This window comes from Coloeus monedula (genome assembly GCF_965178545.1).
Source record: "Coloeus monedula genome assembly, chromosome: 6".
In the NCBI taxonomy this organism is placed as follows: Eukaryota; Metazoa; Chordata; class Aves; order Passeriformes; family Corvidae; genus Coloeus; species Coloeus monedula.
Window position 1 is genome coordinate 27,910,109 of NC_138786.1, and position 18,907 is coordinate 27,929,015.

Sequence of the window (18,907 nt, forward strand, 5' to 3'; positions counted from 1 at the left end):
GCCAATCAACATCTCCTAAATTCAGTCTATGAACTGTGTCCATCTCTTCTTTGAAAGACCATGACATACATGGGAGTATATTTCAGGATGATAAAGGAACAAAGTAAAATAACTTAAAACTTCCTAGTTAAGTATTGGTAACAGATGCCTAGCAAATAACAAGTCCAGTAGATGAAATGTAGTGATTTAACCTACTGCCAATGCAATTTCATTTGTGAGGCAATTTAAATTGTATTTTCTCTCATACTAGAGCCTCAGCTTCCCAGAACACTCTTAAGAGGGAAGAGGTATGGGGGGAAATCGAGACTTTTGTTGACTTGCAACAGTTCTGAGCTGCAAGAGAGACTACCATACCTGGGAAGAGCTTGGAAGAAGTACTTCTAACATACTATATATCTACTCTATCTATATAACTATGTAAAGAAACTAGGGACAGCCTGCGTACGTAACTATTATGAGGAGGCAGCACATGTTCCATGGGTATGCTTAAAGGACAATAATTGGTAAATTCAAGCTAGTCTACTCCTTAATGAAAGACAGACTTTTAGCACAGCAGTAACTGTACTGTGAACTGCAGCACATGCTGCTTGTACAGCTACATGCAGAACTCACCTCTGTGAAGGCTATATGGTGAAACAACTCACTGTTTACACCACACAATAACCCGCAGTTGCTAATTCACTTTCGCTGCACTTGAAGCAAAACAGTATCTAAATGCTGGTTGAATAGATGGATGAAACGTGTGTCTTAGTGCAATGGAAAATTGGAGAGCAAGTGATACAGGTCTGAAACAAAATACATAAATGGTTTATATTGTTAACTAGGGTAATGTTCTACCTCAGTAAATCAAAAATTAAAAAGCTGCAAGCATGATTGTGCATGGAAATAAAATTGGTTTATAGCTTCACTTGTTGTAGGGTGGGGGTGATGAGAAGGGAAAACAGGAAGTCCCAATATAAAACCATCAATAGGTTACAGAGTGCTGAAATATCTAGAACAGCATTCTACTCTGTGACTTAGTTACATTCATTGCAGTGAGTTAAAACAGGTAAGGGCATCAGTAAGTTATTTTTTCCTTGAAACAGAAATCAGTCTTCCTCTGTTCTGGAAGAAGTTTAATTAATTAGGACTAACTCGATTCCAATCAGTATTTTACATGGTGCTTTCTCCATTTTGCTCTACAAAAGCTTTGATAGCTGTCATAACTCCAAGGCAGCAAAGGAGCCTAACAGTGAGCAACTGAGAGGTTTCTAAATGTGCTAGTGATCAAGAAAAGAAATATTGACTTAATTAAATACTTCCCACAGTAGTAAGATATTTTTTTATAGCAATGCTAACTCCATAATTTTCAACAATTGTGCTCTACCATCTCTTACACATTGTTGTTGAATAGAAAAAAAGAATCCTCATAAATACATGTTAAATGAGAGAAGCAGCATCTCAGAGCACAGATACTTTCAGTTAAAAAATAGTAAAACCAAAATGCCACCACAGCACAGTATTGCCAAGTGCATACATATTGATAACAGACCACTCCTTTGGTGAATACAAAGGGGGAATCTGCTAACAGTTAATTTGTTCTGTTGATGTCTCATGCACAGCAAATCTACAGGAAAAAAAAAAGCTAGTACTTCAAATGGGATTTAGGTATCAAGTAGAAGGAGCTAAAATTTAGAACAAGTGTGGAGGCTTTATTCACTGCTCAAATTTGCATGTCATAATCTGTGGAATCTATTAGCATGAAGCTGAATAGATTTCTGATTATACAGGGCCTTGCATTATGGTAACATGTACATGTTCTTAAAGCAGTTTCCTGGTTATGTCTTGCAAAACAAAGTCTCATAAACATTGTCAGCTGACAGCTACTTCTGACAAGAAGCTAGTAGTTTTTTAATGAAATAATAGCTAGTACAACTGGTTCCCTGTTAAATGATGACTCACATTGATCCTTTGTATAAGGAGCTGATGTCCCCTAAAACACTCTTAAGTATTACTATGTAAGAATTGAAATAAGATGGCAACAGGGTCAGGGAATTAAATATGTCTCTGAGCATCACGAAAGAACCACTTATTGCTAGTCCTAATTATGGGTGTAATGTTGAGGTGGAGCTGTTACCAACAACTGACAGACCCAGGTAACTAATGAGGGCTTTCAGTGACATCTTAGTACTACCTATTAAAATGACAACAGTTACACCAAATAAACTTGAACTGATTTTTTGAAAATAATTTACTAAAATATACAAGTACATTTTCCTTTTCAGTATAAGTTACATAATTGCATACATTTTTAGCTCTTTCTAGGTGCTTTTGGTAATAAGGCAGCAGCAGTGGGCTGACAACTAAAACCTTCAGCATTGCTCTGTACACAAGGAGTCAGTGCAAGGATATTATATTTTCTAGCGATATACATTTTTACTGAATACACTGAAGATGAACCTAATTTTTATTTGATACAGCTCAAGCAAAAATGGACTGTAGTGCAATTCTTGCTTATGGGAAAAGAAAGCCTGTAGAGTTAAATATAAATAAAGGATGCTCAAACCACAATTTCTTTACTGGAAGCTGTTAATAAAACATTTAACTTAACCACAACTATTTGTGCTTCATAAAAAAAAAAAAACAAACTTATACAGGTTATAAACTAAAACCTCATTTGTAAAAGTTCTTCTCTGCAGAACAGTGCTTGCTGCAAGACATACAGTGCTTTGGTGGTAGAACTTCCATGTGCTATCATGGAAAAATGTTTCCAGAAGAAAAGTCCTCTTACAGATCAACAGCCAGCTTCCTGACAAAAGGGAACCGGCCACTTTGAAATGCTTGTTCCCTTTCTCTGTGATGGAACAAGCCCTGACAAAGGAGAACATGTACTGTGTTAAAAGCTATTGTGGCACAAAAATCAAAACTGGCCCCTGGGCAGGTTCATCAGTTCAATACTTAAATTCTCTAGTTCAAGTTTATTCAATGTGGCCTTAACAGGCTGTATCAGACTACTAGAAGAGGACTACTCTGATCATTTCCTTCATCAGCCTTGGTTTAAGTCAGTGAAGCAGACGCTTCTAATCTAGGTCTTCTTACTGGTAATATACAGGGTCAGAACAGCAATCATGCAAACTTCTTCTTTGTAGCTGTGAATCGTTCCATGTACTACAAAGAAAACAAAAAATTAAGATTTTCTCAGAAATTAATAGAGAATTCATTATTACTTAAAGCAGCTAAGCTTCTGCTCTAAGAGTCAAAAACAGTCTGCATCTAAAGCATATTTTTATATCCCAGGCATAACTATTAGAGCTTTCATTTCAAACAAAGACACCCCCAAAAAATTTCTGGCATTTGCTGCAATTCAGATTAATGGTCAAATCTCCAGTGTTAAGGATGAACTAATGCTAAATACTTATGAATGCTGTATAATACGAAGAATCCATTGTTTTTCATCCCATCAAAGTGAAGACACCTGTCATTACTAGCCACCCTTCAAAAGATGCTGATGAAAGAACATCGACCCTGAATCCTATGACAAAGTTATCTTTGAAGAACTCTTGAAGTTGTTTTCAGAAGTTAGTTATGAATCCAGTAGCAATGACACTACCAACAGACTATTTAGTGCTTTTATTCACCAGCATAAATGCTTAGTATTCTGAGTAAGGACTTCACCAGGAGTTTCTTTAAAAAAAAAAGACAAAAAACCAACCTTGTCATAACCTTCCAGTTCTCTGAGTTTCTTGATTTCAAAGAGGTTGCCTTCTACTGCAAGCAGTGAGATCTGGGAATCACTGAGGATACTCTGAGGCAGCATGCTGAGTTCTAGACAGTTTTCTTCTAAACGCAAGACTTTGAGGCGTGGACAGTGGGAGATCTGAACGGAGATCTGGGAAATCTTGTGGAAATGAAAAGAGAAACAGGATTAAAATGGTAGTGATCAGTGATTATTAAAGTGATCTGTTTCAGACTTACACAGAACAACTGCCATATTGTAAATGTAAACTATACTGTACTAATAGTAAGTACTTAAAAATAATACATAAGTAACAAATGATCAAAAATCAAAATAACTTTTTTTATTCCATGATGACAAGCAACCTACACATCTGTTTGTCACATTCCTGCTCAAGAACTGTTCAAATCATTTTCTGCATGACTAAATTCAGGATTTTTTAGTTAATCAAATCAGGCAGTTGGATATATTGGTACACAAATTCTAGTTATGATTCCTCATTTGTGTTGTGTCCAGGAGATGTCTTTTAGCTATAAAGTTTTGATGGTCTCATCCTATGTTCCATGGCTGTATCAAGTCCAAGGTAAACCATGTCCTAAATCTACATGCCCACAACATCTCAGTTACCAGACCTGATTCTGATTCAAATTGAGTTCGATAGCCTGCAGTTCTCCCACAGTGTCAGGCACATTTTGGATCTGGTTTTTTGAAAGATCAACCACATCCAAATGGCGAAGACCAGAGAGCTGTGTAGGCACAGTCCGAAGCTGGTTTCCAGAGAGGCTTAGGGTTTTGAGAGCTGAAAGTTGTCCAAATGCAGCTGGTAGCTGCCTCAAGTGATTGCCATTCAGGTGTAGTGTTTCCAGTTTTTTCAGTTTACACAGCTCCTCAGGTAAAGCAGCTACAGAAAAATGACAGAAAAGCATATGATCTAAAAAGCAGTAAACATGCATACCCATTTAGTTCAAATAAGCTTCTGCATGAAGAACAGTACTATTTAAGTAATTTCTCACTGAATTCCTCCCCATTTTCCAGTGAAGGCACAGATCCCTGCACAGAAACTTAAGCCCAGAGATGATACATGCTTTTTAACCATCTTCCACAATCTGCAGACAAGGCAGACATTCAAATCACAGTCTGAAATCACTATTCAGGAGACTTTAGCCTGTCAGTTATAGTCCTTACTAACACTCTGCCAACAGGTTCTATGACACTTGAAAAACCACAAAATTCACAGCTTCACCTTTGCCCTTTAAAGGTATTACTCAACTTGCTCAGAAGTAAGTTATGAGATAATTCATAGTGTGTCATACCAGCATACAAACCTCACCAGGTAAGGTCTGCTGGCATCCATTCATCCCTCTTTCCACCTACACATGAGTATAATCTCTAACATTCCTGAGCTGCACTACAGAGTCAGTGAGGTTCGTAAATTATCTCCATTTTTTCAAAAAGGCAGGTAATACATAATTAATGCCTAAAACCCCTAGTTTCTTCATTGTGATTTTTCCATAATGATGGATGTTTGTTTAACAGAAACAGTAACAACCACTGAATGGCCAGCAACATTGTCTACATATGATTTTCATTACCTGTTCTCTAGGCAAGTAGTAAACCATCTGACACTGTTAAACCTTCACATCAGGTAAGTCACAGCACAAAACCTCTATGGGTTTAAGTACTCACGTGTCATTGTAAAATTAATAATACACTAAGTGGCAACTAGTTTTGTAGAATTTATGATTTAGAGGTTTTTATCCTGTACGTGAATTCCAAAGATTTCAGTTTAAGTGACTAAACTCCCTGTTTACATCTTGTGAGAGTTAAATAATTAAATTTCGTTTTTGATAGAGAAAACAACTTATTATTTTAAAAATCAGTGGAGATATTAATTAGCAGGCATACTCAGTTTGTTGTTGTTTAGAGCAAGGCTCTTCAAAAAGGAAAATTTTCCAATGAGAGGTGGCAAGAGCTCTATTTTGTTGTTCGACAAGTCTATTGTCCTTAAGTTGCTTGTTAGCTTCTGCAGATCTTCAGGAAACTATGGGGGGGAAAAGATACAGTGTTTAAATAGTTGATAAGAAGTTGAATTTTCACGGCATACAGCTTAAAATTTTACTTGTACGACTGTTACATACTGTCATATGTATCACAATGTCCAATCACCACAGCACAACTGGCAAATTTGTTCAATGCATATTTTTTAAAATATTATTTCATCTGGGGTAGGGAAAAGGGGTATAAAGAAAACACTAACATCTAGAAAGAGTAGTTTTTCATCCAAATAAGTAAAATTAAAAACATTACATTTTCATCCTCTTATGTGCTTCTCTTAAACATGCCTGTCATTTAAAATACTCTACACCTAGTTAATACCTCTATATTTTAGCAGAGGATGATTTGAAAACTTTTCTCCTGCTTCCCTTTTTAAGTAATTATGTATACCATTTTCCTTATTCTTGTTTACATCCTGTACCACTTTGGTACTGAGTCTTGGCACTCAGGTGAAAAAAAGAAAAACCTGACAATCACCATCAAGGAGTCCTGGCGAATAAGCCAGTGGTTTTGATTCTCCTTTGGCTTGACAGAGAAAAAGTGAAGAGAGGAGGTAGGACAGTGGAAGAAAGTATGTTAGAAAAGTCTTGGAAAATTACTGCAGTATAGAGGGTTTTTTGGCTATCCTGCAAATCCTTGCTGGATTTGTGGTTCCAGGACATTCTGTGTTTTTCTGGAGTTGAGTCTAAGTTAAGATAATTTCCAATATAATAAACTTTCGTGATGCTTGCTGCCAGCCCAATGAAAAGCCTGTACAGACTATTCATATGACTACAATTAAATACAACAGAAGTATCTAAATGTGACAAATTGTGGAGTACCTTTCTGAGCAACAATATGGTTATAAAATTTACATTTTCCCCCTCAAGTTTACAGACATTTTCTAAAGGCACAACATCAAAATTAGTACTTCTTGAAGATATACATAGTGTAAAGCATAAGCTCACAAGTATATAAGTGCCCTGAGAGATAAATCCTCAATCAGAAGACAAGGCGAGCAAAAGTGAAAAAAAACCCAACAAAACTTGAAATATTTTCCATGACTGTTTACAAGAAATACAGGTATGCAACTGCATTATGACAGTGAAGTGGGAATTTCTCTCCCAAAGTGTCAGTCATACACACAAACAGCCATGTTTCCCCCCCCCATACATTACCTCAGTAAGTCCCTTTCCCGTTAGCTGAAACACACCAGTTTTCTGTGCTGTCTCCAGGTGGGCTTTCAGTGCACTATTTCCCATCCTAACAGTTCTCTGTCAAGCACACGGAGTTCGAGTAATGGTGTCAGCCAGTTTTACTCTGTGCTAGAGAACTGCAATCCAAAGTCTCTGCAATAAAGCAAATGTAAAAAGTCATTTTACGTGCACTGTCCCCAACACTACAAGCATTCTGACACATTGAACCATTTCACTGCTGCGTTTTCATCTCCCTCATAGCTAGAACCTAGAAGTCTAAAGGTTTACCTAGATTTACCTAGATTAAGGCGTCTACATTACAGCAGTTTGATTACTGAAATGATGCAACAAGCAGAGTTAAAACGAAGTGGGAAAACTGCACATTTTCCACATTTTGCCTCTTTCGAGACCCCGCAGCATAAGGAGATTCTCCACGCAGACGGGCTGTGATTTCTGTGGCATCTATCAGCGCTGGCCTGCCGACACTGCTACTGTTTTATTTGGGTTTTATTTGGGTTTTATTCTATTTAGAGAACTGACTCCTCTGCCGTGACTCTTAGCAGACACACGACACCCACCTCCGTAACCCCAGGCGGGTTTAATCCCAGGGCGCACGAGTCACGGGCCCGGGATTAGTGCCGGGTTCGCAGCCGGGCGGTGGGGAATGAAGCCCGGGGGACAGCACGTAATCAGCCGCGACGGGGAGCCCGACAGGAGATGCGCCCCGTGCCGCAGCGGGCGCCCCGGCAAGGGGCCAGGCCAGCCCTGACCGGCTGCAGGCCGCGGTCCCCCCGCCCCAACCCCGCCCGGCTGCTCCGGCCCCGACCCCAGCACCGTCGGAGGCCGCCGGGCCCGGCCCGGCTCGGCTCGGCTCAACCAACCTGTCCGGGCGCCGCTGGCAGACACTCCGCGGCGGCAAAGCCCCGGCTCTCCCCCGCGCTCCGCCCTTCCAGAACCGCCGCTCCAGCAGCGCCCGCCCGGAACCGGACGCGAGTCACCGCCGTTCCTGCCACGCCCGTCATGGCGGCCCCCAGGCGCTCCCGGCCGCCGCCGTCACTGCGAGACGCCGGGAGTCCGCCCGTGGAGGCCGCCAGCCCCAGCCCCGGGCCCCGGCCCCGCGGAGCGAGCGACCCCGAGCTCGAGTCCGATTCCGAGCTCGATGGCGACCCCGAACTGGAGCTGGAGTGGAGCGCGTGGCTCGACGTGGAGAGCGATGAGGAGCAGGGCGGCGGCGAGCCCTGGCCCTGGGAGCCCGGGCAGCGCTCGGCGGCGGCCGTGCTGCTGGAGCGGTGCTTGGCGGCGGGCGCCGTGAGCCAGGTACCGCCCGGGCCCGGCGGCCGCGGGGGCGGCGCCGCGGAGTGGCGTGACTTAGGCGTTGTTCGGGTGAATTGTGCTGTATTGCGGAGCGCAGGAGAGGAACAACTTCAAACTGTGGAAGATTTATTATGGAGCATTTGCTCGGTACTTTCTTGCTACTGATTGCATTTTTCCTGTTGTCTTACTTTCAAAGGAGGCTTTGGATTTAACTAGTAGAAGAACGCCATGCTTTGCAAAATTCTCAGAGATGGAAGAAATGGTAAACACGGAAGCTGAAATCAATGAGGTACAGCCTTTACTATTGCCAGTGTGCACTCAGCACTTTGATACCTGGCGGTAATCCAGGGCTCTGATGAAGTATCAGACTGCTACGTGCCATGTTGTCTCATGTTTTGAGGGGTTTTTTAACAGTTCAGCTGTTTAACAGTTGGCACTTTTTTCCCCAGTGGACTGAGTTGTCATCAAGAAAAGAACAAAACTGTGAAACAAAAGTTTTAGGAATAAGTAGAAGGACTCAGCAGGCTGCACCTTTGACTAAATTGTTTCCTGAAGTTTTCTAAGGAAACTGAACAGTAAAGAATATGTAGTTGACTTCAAGTCACAAAAATGTGCCTCTTTATAGGCAATTTTGTTGGTTAGCCGGCAGTAATCTCAGGCATTTCCTACTGCCTGAACCAGCTGCTGCCTTTTATTTTATAATGTTGGTTTAGACATTACATAGACTATGAAACTGCTTTGCAAGACATGTAAGTAGGAGAGACATGGGTTTGAAGGGTAGACTATCCAGTGATTACAGAATTGGCAGAATGGACACAGCTAGAGAGTTGTGGTCAATGGCTCTATGTCCAGCTGAAGGCTGGTGACCAGTGTTATCTGGGCTCTGTCCTGGGACCGATGCTCTTCAATATCTTTATCAATGGCATAGACAGGGATCAGTGCACCCTCAGCAAGTTTGCAGATTACATTAAGCTGAGAGGAGCACTGGACACAACAGAAGGATGGGATGCCATCCAGAGGACTGGGCAAGCTTGAGAAGTAGCCTCACAAGAACCTCATGAGCCTCAACAAGACCAAATGTGGGGTCCTGCACCTGGGTCAGGGCAATCCCAGACATGAATACAGACCAGGAGATGAACTTATTGGGAGCAGCACTGTGGAGAAGGACTTGGGATGAAAAGTTAGACGTGACCTAGCAACGTGCAGTCACATCCCAGAAAACCAACAACATCAGGGGCTGCATCAAAAGCAGCGTGGCCAGCAGGGCAAGGGAGGGGTTCACCTCTTCTGCCCTTGTGGGACCCCACCTGAAATGCTGTGTCCAGATCTGGGATCCTCAGGACAGGAAAGAGGTGAACCTGTTGGAGCAGTTCCAGAGGAGGGCCATGAAGATGATCCAGGGGCTGGAACATTTCTCCTACAAACACAGGCTGAGAGAGCATGGATTGTTCAGCAGCCATCCAGTACTTAAAGGGGACTTAAAAAGTGAGGGAGAGTGGCTTTTTACACAAGCAGATAATGCTAGGACAAGGGGGAATGGTTTTAAACTAAAAGATAGATTAGATTAGATCAGATATTAGGAAAACATGCTTTACTGTGAGGGTGGTGAGACACTGGAACAGGTTGCCCAGAGAAGTTGTGGATGCCCCATCCCTGAAAGTGTTGAAGGCCAGGTTGGATGGCGCTCTGAGCAACCTGGTCTAGCAGGTGATATCCCTGCCCATTGGCAGGGGTTTGGAACTAGATGATCTCTAACGGCCCTTCCAACCCAAGCCATTCTATCATAAATTCTGTGGTTTAGGAATGAATTGCAAGATCTGTCTTTTCCAGCACAAATCACCAAATTGTTTAAGTTGGTCTTTTTAAACAGTCTTTTTCTTGTTGACCAAAAAAGCCCCACCTAGTAGTAGACACTCTCCAGAGAGCAAGGTAACATGTTCTTGTGGTAATGCTCGCTCTCTTTCGTACACATGCTCTCTCCTATGCTGCCACTTTCTGCCTTTCTACTTCCTCCTCCACCCCACGAGCATCAACAATATCTGGATAAGTATGTTAAAAATGCATTTTCATTTGATGCTATTATTGTTGTAGATAAAACTGGAAACTGAAATGATGCAGTTGGAGAATGAGACAGCAGACATTACTCACCATTTTTACTTAGGTAAGTGCAGTTGTACCGTAGAAAAACCAAGAGTCTTAAATTAGCAGCAGATTAATGTTTCTTCTGAGTACATGACAATTCCAGAAGTTATTGCAGCAGTCGTCTCTGAATAACTTGTTAGAGGTGGTAGGTGTTTCATTAACATCTAAAGCATGTTTCCATACTACTTGAACTTGCACTCTCTACAGTCTCAGTAGAAGCTCTGTGTGTAACTCATTCTCCAAAACAGTGTGGGAGGTGTGGTCAGCACTCCAGGGTCAGTGGAGCATCAGCTCTGAGATCATCAGTAACCGTTGGCCTGCATGTGCTACTCTGTTTGTTTTCCAGAAACTCCGTATGTTTCTGCTGCATCTCTCTCCCCCTAAACTTAACTTAAATTTATAATTCAGCACTTGGGGAGCATATGTGTTCATCTATTATTTCACACTTTTCCACTATGATTTTATGGGTACTTAAAAGCATTCTAGCCTGCCACTGTTAGGGTAGGGTGGTGAAATCTATTGCAATACTTCAATGCCATGCTATAGTTTAAGAAGTTGACTTCATCTCAAAAAGAATTTACTTAAGAATATGGATAATGTAAAACAACATATCTATATCTAAAAAGTAGTTATGGTGACTTTGAGTGCATGCTGATACTAAATCATGTATGCTCCAGCAAAAGCCATTCTGATTAATGTCTGTCTTGAATGTAAGCTGTCCATTGCAATAGATCAGTGTTTTTCTTTCTGTCTGCTGGACAAATTTTGCTCTTGTTTTAGCAGGACAATAGGTTCAACTTTGCAATTTTATTTTACAGGGAAAAAGTGCGAAATTTTGCAAGATATGAACAGGCACCTGGAAGCCATACTGAAAGAGAAGAGGGCTCTCAGAAAGAGGCTGATAAAACACAGATGTCAAGAGAGCCTGCCTATTGAGGCTACTTTTCACAAGTAGGCACACAGAAAAGAATTGTTCTTGTATGCATGAGTCCAAATTAATTTGAACTAGTAGACAGTAAAATCCCATGCTTTCATTAATTTTTCCCCTGATAAAAATAGACATAAAAAATGATAGCAGAACCTCAGCTAAAAGCTAGTAGTTTACTCACTGATAAATTCATAGGAAGGTAGTAATACATATTTTATGAATATTTACTTAGGTTATTGGTCTTGTCTTCAGAAGTCTACAGAACAAGTTGTGATGTTTTAAACAAATGTGCTACATGCTGATTCTGTTATGCTTCTCCCAAGCAGTTGTTACTTTAGCACTGGGTATCTTCCTACCACTGTTGCTTGCTTAGAACTAAGCATGAATGATTCCCAGACACACATAGTGCATGTTTTAAAAGTATAGTCCTTCTTCTTATGGTCTAAAAATCTAGCCCAAGTACTGAAGAAGTGGCTAGTCATTTCTGTCATTCCTGCCCTGCTTGTTGCTAAGTCATGCAAGAAGTGTAATTGCAGAAAAATTAATTAGATGGTAAGGAACTTGCATAAAGCTGGAGAAGGGGACTAAGAAAAGCAGGGCAATGAAAAAAGAGCTTATAGGTATTAAATTCTTGTTGTTTAGCACAACCTTTGAGCTCATTTTTGGTTACAGGTGTATAGTAGAGTTGCTGACAGAGGCTGTGACTTTCATTGAGAAGCTTGAAAGCCATTTGCAGTCTGTAAGAAACATGCCTCAGATATCACATATGATGAACAATATGGTGAGTAGTAAAAGAACTGAACCTGCTGTCTTCTCCGGCATGAAAAATGCAATGCTGTTTGGTTATTTAAGTTACTTTTATGTCCTGATAGACTGACAGGATGTATAGAGATTAAATCCAACCCTCTTCTGTTTCAGGACACCACTTTGTCAAAAACAGAGGTGCTCATGATAGAGTTGGAGGAGCTGACAGAGCAAATACTGAAATGGGAAAAACTGCAAAAGGAAGTGTATTCTAACAACGTATTCAATACTGCTGACTTGGACTTTGGCTTATCTTTAACCTAACAAATCATTTTTCTCAAATAGGATGACTATTCAAAGAACTACATTCTTAGGGTCTTCTGTGAAAACTGCAACATGGGTGTCTTTTAATCCAACAGAGACTTTGTAGGTAGTTATATTTCTGTTATTAAGTAACAGTTCTCCAACTATTTACGAAATAAAAGGACAATAAGCAGTAGCTCATAGGAAGACAGGGTGCTGAGAAGCCTGTTAAGGAGTTCCTTTTTGAAATAGTTGGATTGGAGTCTCTTGGAGCCTGTATGTTCAATGGAAAATTGTTTTGATATTTCTTTTGCACTTGCTATAGTATCTTTATTCATTTTTGTAAGCATCTTGATAAAACACTGTATTTTGTACATCACCATGAAACTTCAATAAAAGCACTAGATTTCAAAAGGTCAGTTTCTTGCTTTTAATTTTGTTATAAAATCTTAGGTCCAAGCTTATGTTTCTGTAGGAGTTCCAATCAAGAAATTTAATTAGTTTTAAATTACAGTTTATTGTGACTGATGTGGTTTTGTGGGAAAGCAGGGAATGGACTTGGTGATATATGGCAGGTCTACTGATTTGCAAACCATGCTTCAATGATAGCAAGTATATTCTCGATACTCAATGATATAAATATGTTGTTCAGATTTTCTGTTGCTTTCCCTATTTTTGGTGTCCCACTTAGAATAAAACTCTTGTTCCATGAGTAAGATTGACAGTTTATCAAAAGCATTGATTGTTGCAGTTTGTAGCCCTCAGGAAGAGACAGGTTGGTGAAATGTCATGGGCAGGACATCTATAAACCAGGATGGTTGTCTTTGGAGGGTGCCCAGTTTTGTATTCAGGATATGGAGCAGACAGAAGCGGTGCAGATGTATTCCTTTCTACCATTGTATTGTTTGGTACGTGAACATCCAATCTGTTGATTTCTGTTGCTGAAGTAAGAGCATTTTGCTTTTTCAAAATAACCACTGGGTGGCTCAGTACCACAGATTTCACAAGTTTATCCGATTATTGCCTATAAACTTAAAGCAGAATTAAGGAAGAAATCTTTGGCTCTTTGTTGAGCACACTCTATTATGACTTACTTGTGTTTGGTCTATTTTATATTTGAAATTTTCTGAGAATCTCCTTTTAATCTTTGTAACCATTCTGCAGGGTGTGATGACAAGACACCCAACTTAACAAATCTCTAGTATACTGTGTAAGCTATGGCAATGTTCCTCTCTGCTGCTGTTGAGGAAAGTTAAGAGGATAGAAACAATTTAAATTAGGTTAAGCAGAATGTCACAAGGTAGAATCTAAGAATATAAACTCGTGATCAAGTCCCACAAACATTAATGGGGTCTTTGTGCCAACACTTGCTATATAGGTTATTGCAGGATTTGAGTCCAAAGTCCCATGTCTGTTGTTCCAGATGTGAAAATGAAGGTTTTCCACACAACTGCAAAGAAACTGACATTTTTACTGAAAACGCTTTGCACATTCTGTGAAATGGGAGAAAACAGAACCATAGGTGATCGTAGGTCGGACTCCATGAGTTGAGTCTTTTCCAACCTAATTGATTCTGTGATTTTTGTAAATCAATGTCCTCTATATCTATCATAGGCTTAGCCTCTCACTCCCAATGTCTTACAGTGATGATTTAGGTCAGACAAATTAAAGCTGTTGTAATTTAATAATTTTAGAGTACAATGAAAATATTCTAGTCAATTTGTTCCTTGTAGCTCTTTGAAATATGTGTTTTTGCCATATCCCAAAGAGTTGAGCTTTTTTTTTTTTTTTTACTGTATCTACTATTGGACTATTGGACTCTGGAGTTGGTAGAGCTTACCTAATTGCCATTTGCCAGTGATGTGTCAATTAATTCTTTAGTGTAATTTAAAGGGATAAATCTGTTGGAAGTATACAGTGATTCACAACTTGTAGGTATTCATTTTAGCATTGCTGTGGTGAATAAAGTATTGGGTCCAAAGGCTCTATCCCGTGCTTCACTGGGGAAAGTTTCTGGAATGTGGTACCTTTTTCATTTAGATATAACATTTCTGGAGTTTACGGCAAACTGTCTCATGAGAAGAACTATACATAAAGTACAAAAAAGCAGTACAGTTAAAAGTCAATTTAAACAGAAGTTTAAATATAAAAACAACACAGGACTCTAAAACTCTCATATATTATATTCAGATGTAGCTCCGTTTATCATATTTTGAAATGCAAAACCAGAAGTCCATTTAAAAATTTGCATTGGCAAAAGGAATTGTCAAAACCAAACAGGATTTGTCTATTGAGCCTGGCATCTTCTTTATGCCAATGCTACTTGCTTTTGCATCTTCCTGGTAATACCAGTAAGTGACAGAGACAGTATTCTAAAAGAAGTTTTTAAAAACTTTCCGTGATTTTTATATTACCCTAAATACAAACCTTTTATCAATGCAACAACTAGATACTGATCTCAATTAAAGTTCTTTGGAAGTGTCAAGATTTTCTTTTCGATCCTAAGTACAACAGACATGAAGATGGGATGTTTCCAAAGGAATCTAAAACACTTGAGACCTTTCCTTTAGCACTAATAAGGAAGGGATACTTGCCTTCCCTAAATTCCTGTCAAATTAATGTGGAGTGCTTACAGTGCTCGTCCCTAGTGAGCGCTTTAAGGGCACCACCCTTAATCGGGCTGGCGGCATTGAACTCTTGGGTAAAACCTGCGCTGGTTTGCTGCTGCAGAAGAGAACTGGGGGGAGAGCGCGAAATCGCCGTCTCTTTCTGTGCGGGTGCCGCTCTCCCGGGCAGCCCTGTTTCAGGCGGAGAAGCGCGGTTTGGATACTGGAGAGGCTGCCGCGCGGCTGCGCTGAGCAGACTTTCCCCGAAACTCCTGCTCTCCGCCCGGGGAAGCTTCCCCGGCGCTCCCTCCGCGGGGCTGCCTGGGCCGGGCTCTCTCCTGCGCTGCCCTCCGCTGCGGGGCGGGACGGGACGGGACGGGCGGCTCCTCTCGTCCCGCTCCTCCCCATCTCGGCCGGGGGGCGGGATGCGGGGCCGGGGCGCGGGCGGCCGCAGCTGCTGGGCGTGAGCCGAGCCATGGCCAACGTCAAGGTGGCCGTGCGGGTCCGGCCTCTGAGCAAAAGGTGCGGCGGGGCGCGGAGGGACGCGGAGGGGCACGGGGGGTCCCGGCGGCCGCGGGGGGGGATCGGGTGCCGCTGGTCCCGTCGGCCGGGATGGGATCGCCGCCCTGGGGCGGCTTAGCCGGCACTGAGGGAGGGTCAGCAGGCGCTGGGGAGCTCCGCGGTGCGACAGGAGGAGTGGCAGCCTCTCGCCGCCTCGCTGAATAGCTTGGAAAGTGTTCTTGGAAAAGTCACCCAGTGGAACTGTTAGGCTGACTTCCCTCTTCCTGAGCTCCCCAAAATAGGACAATTGTCATACAGTGTAAAGGAGTCTTCCCTTTCCCTGCTGTTGTTGCTGTTTTTTCCAGCGGGAGGCAGAGCCGGATATTCCCATTGTCGCTCCGCTCCGCTCCGCTCCCTCCCCGGCTTGCTTGGCTCCAATGGAAATCCCAAAAGCTACATGAAACGGCTTGAAGACAACTCCCACAGAGAAAAAGATGCCGTAGCACAATGCTCTGGTGTTATTTGTATATAATACATGCTTAAATCCTTGCAGACTTTGGAAATTCGGAGAAGAAAAGAAAAAGCGAGTAGCCCAAATGTCAGTGGCTGGTAATTTACTCCTCCTGATAGAGAAATGCTATAACACTCCAAACAGGAATGCTTTGAAAAGTAGTACAAGCTCTGAGGGCCAGTCTTTGGTTGGTTTGATGCTGCCTTTCTTTTTGGCACAAGTCCCTCATGTTGTCTTCTGACTGCACGGACTTTTGTGATAAATAACTCTTTCATGCAGTAGAGAAAATGATTCTTGAAGAGTTGCCAGGCAGAAAATTAGCCTAGTCATTTAGCCAGCAGTACACTAGCATATTTTGGACTCTTTCGTTCTTATTTTTTGTCTATAGTGGGTTTTTTTGTTGTTTTGTTTTTGTTGGTTTTTGGGGTTTTTTTCAGATACAGACATCAGGGAGTTTTGAATAAAATTTAAAATCCCGCCCAATACAAGCCTGCTAGCATTAATAGAAAAGGGAAATGTGCAAACTAATTTACAGGTTTTCAGCACATTTTGCCTTTAAGTCAAAGCTAACTGATTTTAAAAATACTCTGTCCATAATTTTGTTTAAAATCATGCTTGGGTTATATAGTTCTGATTTGTTGTATAGCTGTGAATGGAACAGATTTTAATAGATATTGGCATATTTTAAGAAGAGCTGCAGCATTGAAGTAAGCTTAGCTTAACCTTTTATTGCTTGGTGTTGTTTTAGTGGTGGATATATTATTTGATTTTTATCATTATCTTCCCTCTCACTAAATCCTGGTTGGTGAGGAATGTTGCATCACATCTGTCTTAATGTTTTTCCCAGGTGGGCTGCTTTAAATAGTACATAATAGTGAATGTATCATTATAGCATTAAACAGCACCTGTAACTGTCAGATAAGGTGTGGTAAACAGGAAAACCTTTGATGTAGTCAGTGTGGGCCAGCTGTTTGGTGAGGAATGTAGTTTGGAGAGGAGGCTGTGATCAGAAAGGTGGGCAGCTTCTTGCACATGAGAGAAATTAATCTGAGGCTGAAACAGAAATGTTTGTATGAAGGTGAGAGTGGAAACTCAGGGGTAATGGAGGGAGAAACTGTTAAGTAATCCCACCTACTCAGCTCATTATGGTGTAACAGATGGGATGGGGAGGGAGGCAGAGACCAGTCTCATGGTGTTTGACTGCAGAGGCAGTAGGCCAGTTGTTCTTTCTACTGTGCTGCCACAGTTGAGGTCAGCAAAAGCATTTCAAGATGGATTTTTGTATGTTATAAATGGGAAGAGGAAGTGGTTGTATATTCTCTGTGAAGGCTCTGACATGAGAACTTGCTTTCTAGCCTTGAACAAAATTGTCCGATTGTAATGACTTAGAAGCAAATACCAAATATATGAAGGCTTCGAGTAACCTTGATAGACATTGAAAGGACTAAAATTCTCAGTGGGCATAAAGGTCTGCTCTTTTCCAGCTTTTTATACTGCTTCCATACTGTCATCACACAAAGCTCTCACTGTCTCTATACACACACTCTGCAATTGCCCCAACAGGGTACCCATGTTGCCACAGCTTCTATGATCTTTCAGGTGTTTTAAAAAGGAAGACTTCCTGCAGTAAAAATTTCAGTTCTACTGGATTGAAGTACTGTAATTTGTACAACCTCAGTTCCAGCCAAAGATACTAAACCTGGCCTTTTAAGAGTACCAGAAACTGGAAAGCTGCAGGTAAAGGCTAGAACTCATGGGTGAGTTGGTTGTTTCTAGACTATCATGCAAACTTCCTCATTGCTGCCCTTCATTTAATTTACAATGGCAGACAAACACTGGCTTTGCATCTTAAAATTTACTGAAAATTCAGATGTTAAAAAATGGTAATGCGGGAGCTCTCAAAACTTTTGTTATCTAGCATAAGGCAAAGAGTGGTCTTTTTGTTCTGCATCTGTATGGAGCCCATCACAGTTGACAGAGAACTCATGTGCCCAAATAATCTGTGACAGATATTAAGCGAGCACAGTTACACAAAATGCAGAAGTTTTTCCATTGCCTAAAGTTTAAACAGCCTGTAACCAGCGTTCTTCATAATGCTATCAGTCATTCTGTAACAGACTAAATTATTTTTTATCACCAAAATATAGTTCTGGGTGTAAATTTAGTTAAATATTTTCCCTGGAGTAATGTTTAAAAGTCTTTATTACACATTTATTATCCTACATACTAAAAAAGATTTGTTACTTTGAGGTTACACAGATACTTGCTCTGTGTAAATACATTTCCCCCTTAGAATGAAATCCGGAAGCCCGAATGGGTGCATTAAATCGTCTATAGCCATAGGTAATAATCAGGTGTTAAATAGGAACAGGGAACTGATGAAATCCCTTTATGGTTTATTTCCGGACATCTTAACGCTTGGTCTATTGGATGTGAAACTTTTGTAAGGAAAGTGTAATGTTATTTTTGGCTGTCAGTCAGAACTTGTTGATGGAAACGCTTTGAAAGCTAGCACGTAGCTATGTGAACTAGGAATGCTGTTCCTCTTTCTTTCTTGATTGCTCTGTGGAGGATGCCAGCACTGCAGTCTGCAGTGTGGTGTTATGATAGGAGACCTCGCCCTCCAGACTTGGAAATGGTGTGACTGGCTGAGAAAGTATTCATGTTCAAGTACTGTGTCCAGGGCTCTCCTTGTGCCTGGGTAGTTCTCTTAACACTGTGTTGGGTGTTTGTATGCTACAGAAACACCTGCAGTGTTGGACATGTCCTTTTACTTTTTTATGTAGGCCAGCAGAAACCAATGCTAGATTTTATGTGCTGCTAGGTTCAAACATGTTTGTCCCTTTGCTGTGGTAACCCATCATGATTCTAGTACCTACTTGTGGCTGCTGATTGCTCTTGTAGAGGATCTCA

General features: G+C 41.2%; 3 protein-coding genes across 3 annotated transcripts in view; 2 read left to right on the forward strand and 1 right to left on the reverse strand.

Annotated features, from left to right (window-relative positions):
- Positions 1-107: 107 nt before the first annotated feature.
- Positions 108-7,914, reverse strand: LRRC57 (leucine rich repeat containing 57). Its single transcript, XM_082283314.1, has 6 exons — positions 7,827-7,914; positions 6,928-7,098; positions 5,621-5,756; positions 4,348-4,616; positions 3,692-3,877; positions 108-3,147 (listed from the first exon to the last, which is right to left on the reverse strand). Exons 2-6 carry the CDS (start codon positions 7,009-7,011, stop codon positions 3,106-3,108), a joined length of 717 nt encoding a protein of 238 aa, XP_082139440.1. The 5' UTR covers positions 7,012-7,098; positions 7,827-7,914; the 3' UTR covers positions 108-3,105.
- HAUS2 (HAUS augmin like complex subunit 2) lies at positions 7,854-12,795 on the forward strand. The gene is made up of 6 exons (XM_082283313.1): positions 7,854-8,262; positions 8,456-8,548; positions 10,351-10,420; positions 11,220-11,352; positions 12,002-12,110; positions 12,248-12,795. The coding sequence occupies exons 1-6, from the start codon at positions 7,966-7,968 to the stop codon at positions 12,395-12,397; spliced, it is 852 nt and encodes a 283-aa protein (XP_082139439.1). The 5' UTR covers positions 7,854-7,965; the 3' UTR covers positions 12,398-12,795.
- A 2,662-nt stretch (positions 12,796-15,457) lies between these two features.
- The window catches only part of STARD9 (StAR related lipid transfer domain containing 9), a gene marked incomplete at its 5' end in the record, with an annotated part of 99,635 nt that continues 96,185 nt past the window's right edge, over positions 15,458-18,907 (forward strand). Inside the window, one exon of the mRNA XM_082282933.1 lies at positions 15,458-15,504. Coding sequence (XP_082139059.1) covers positions 15,458-15,504 — 47 coding nt within the window. The remainder of the gene's footprint in view (positions 15,505-18,907) is intronic.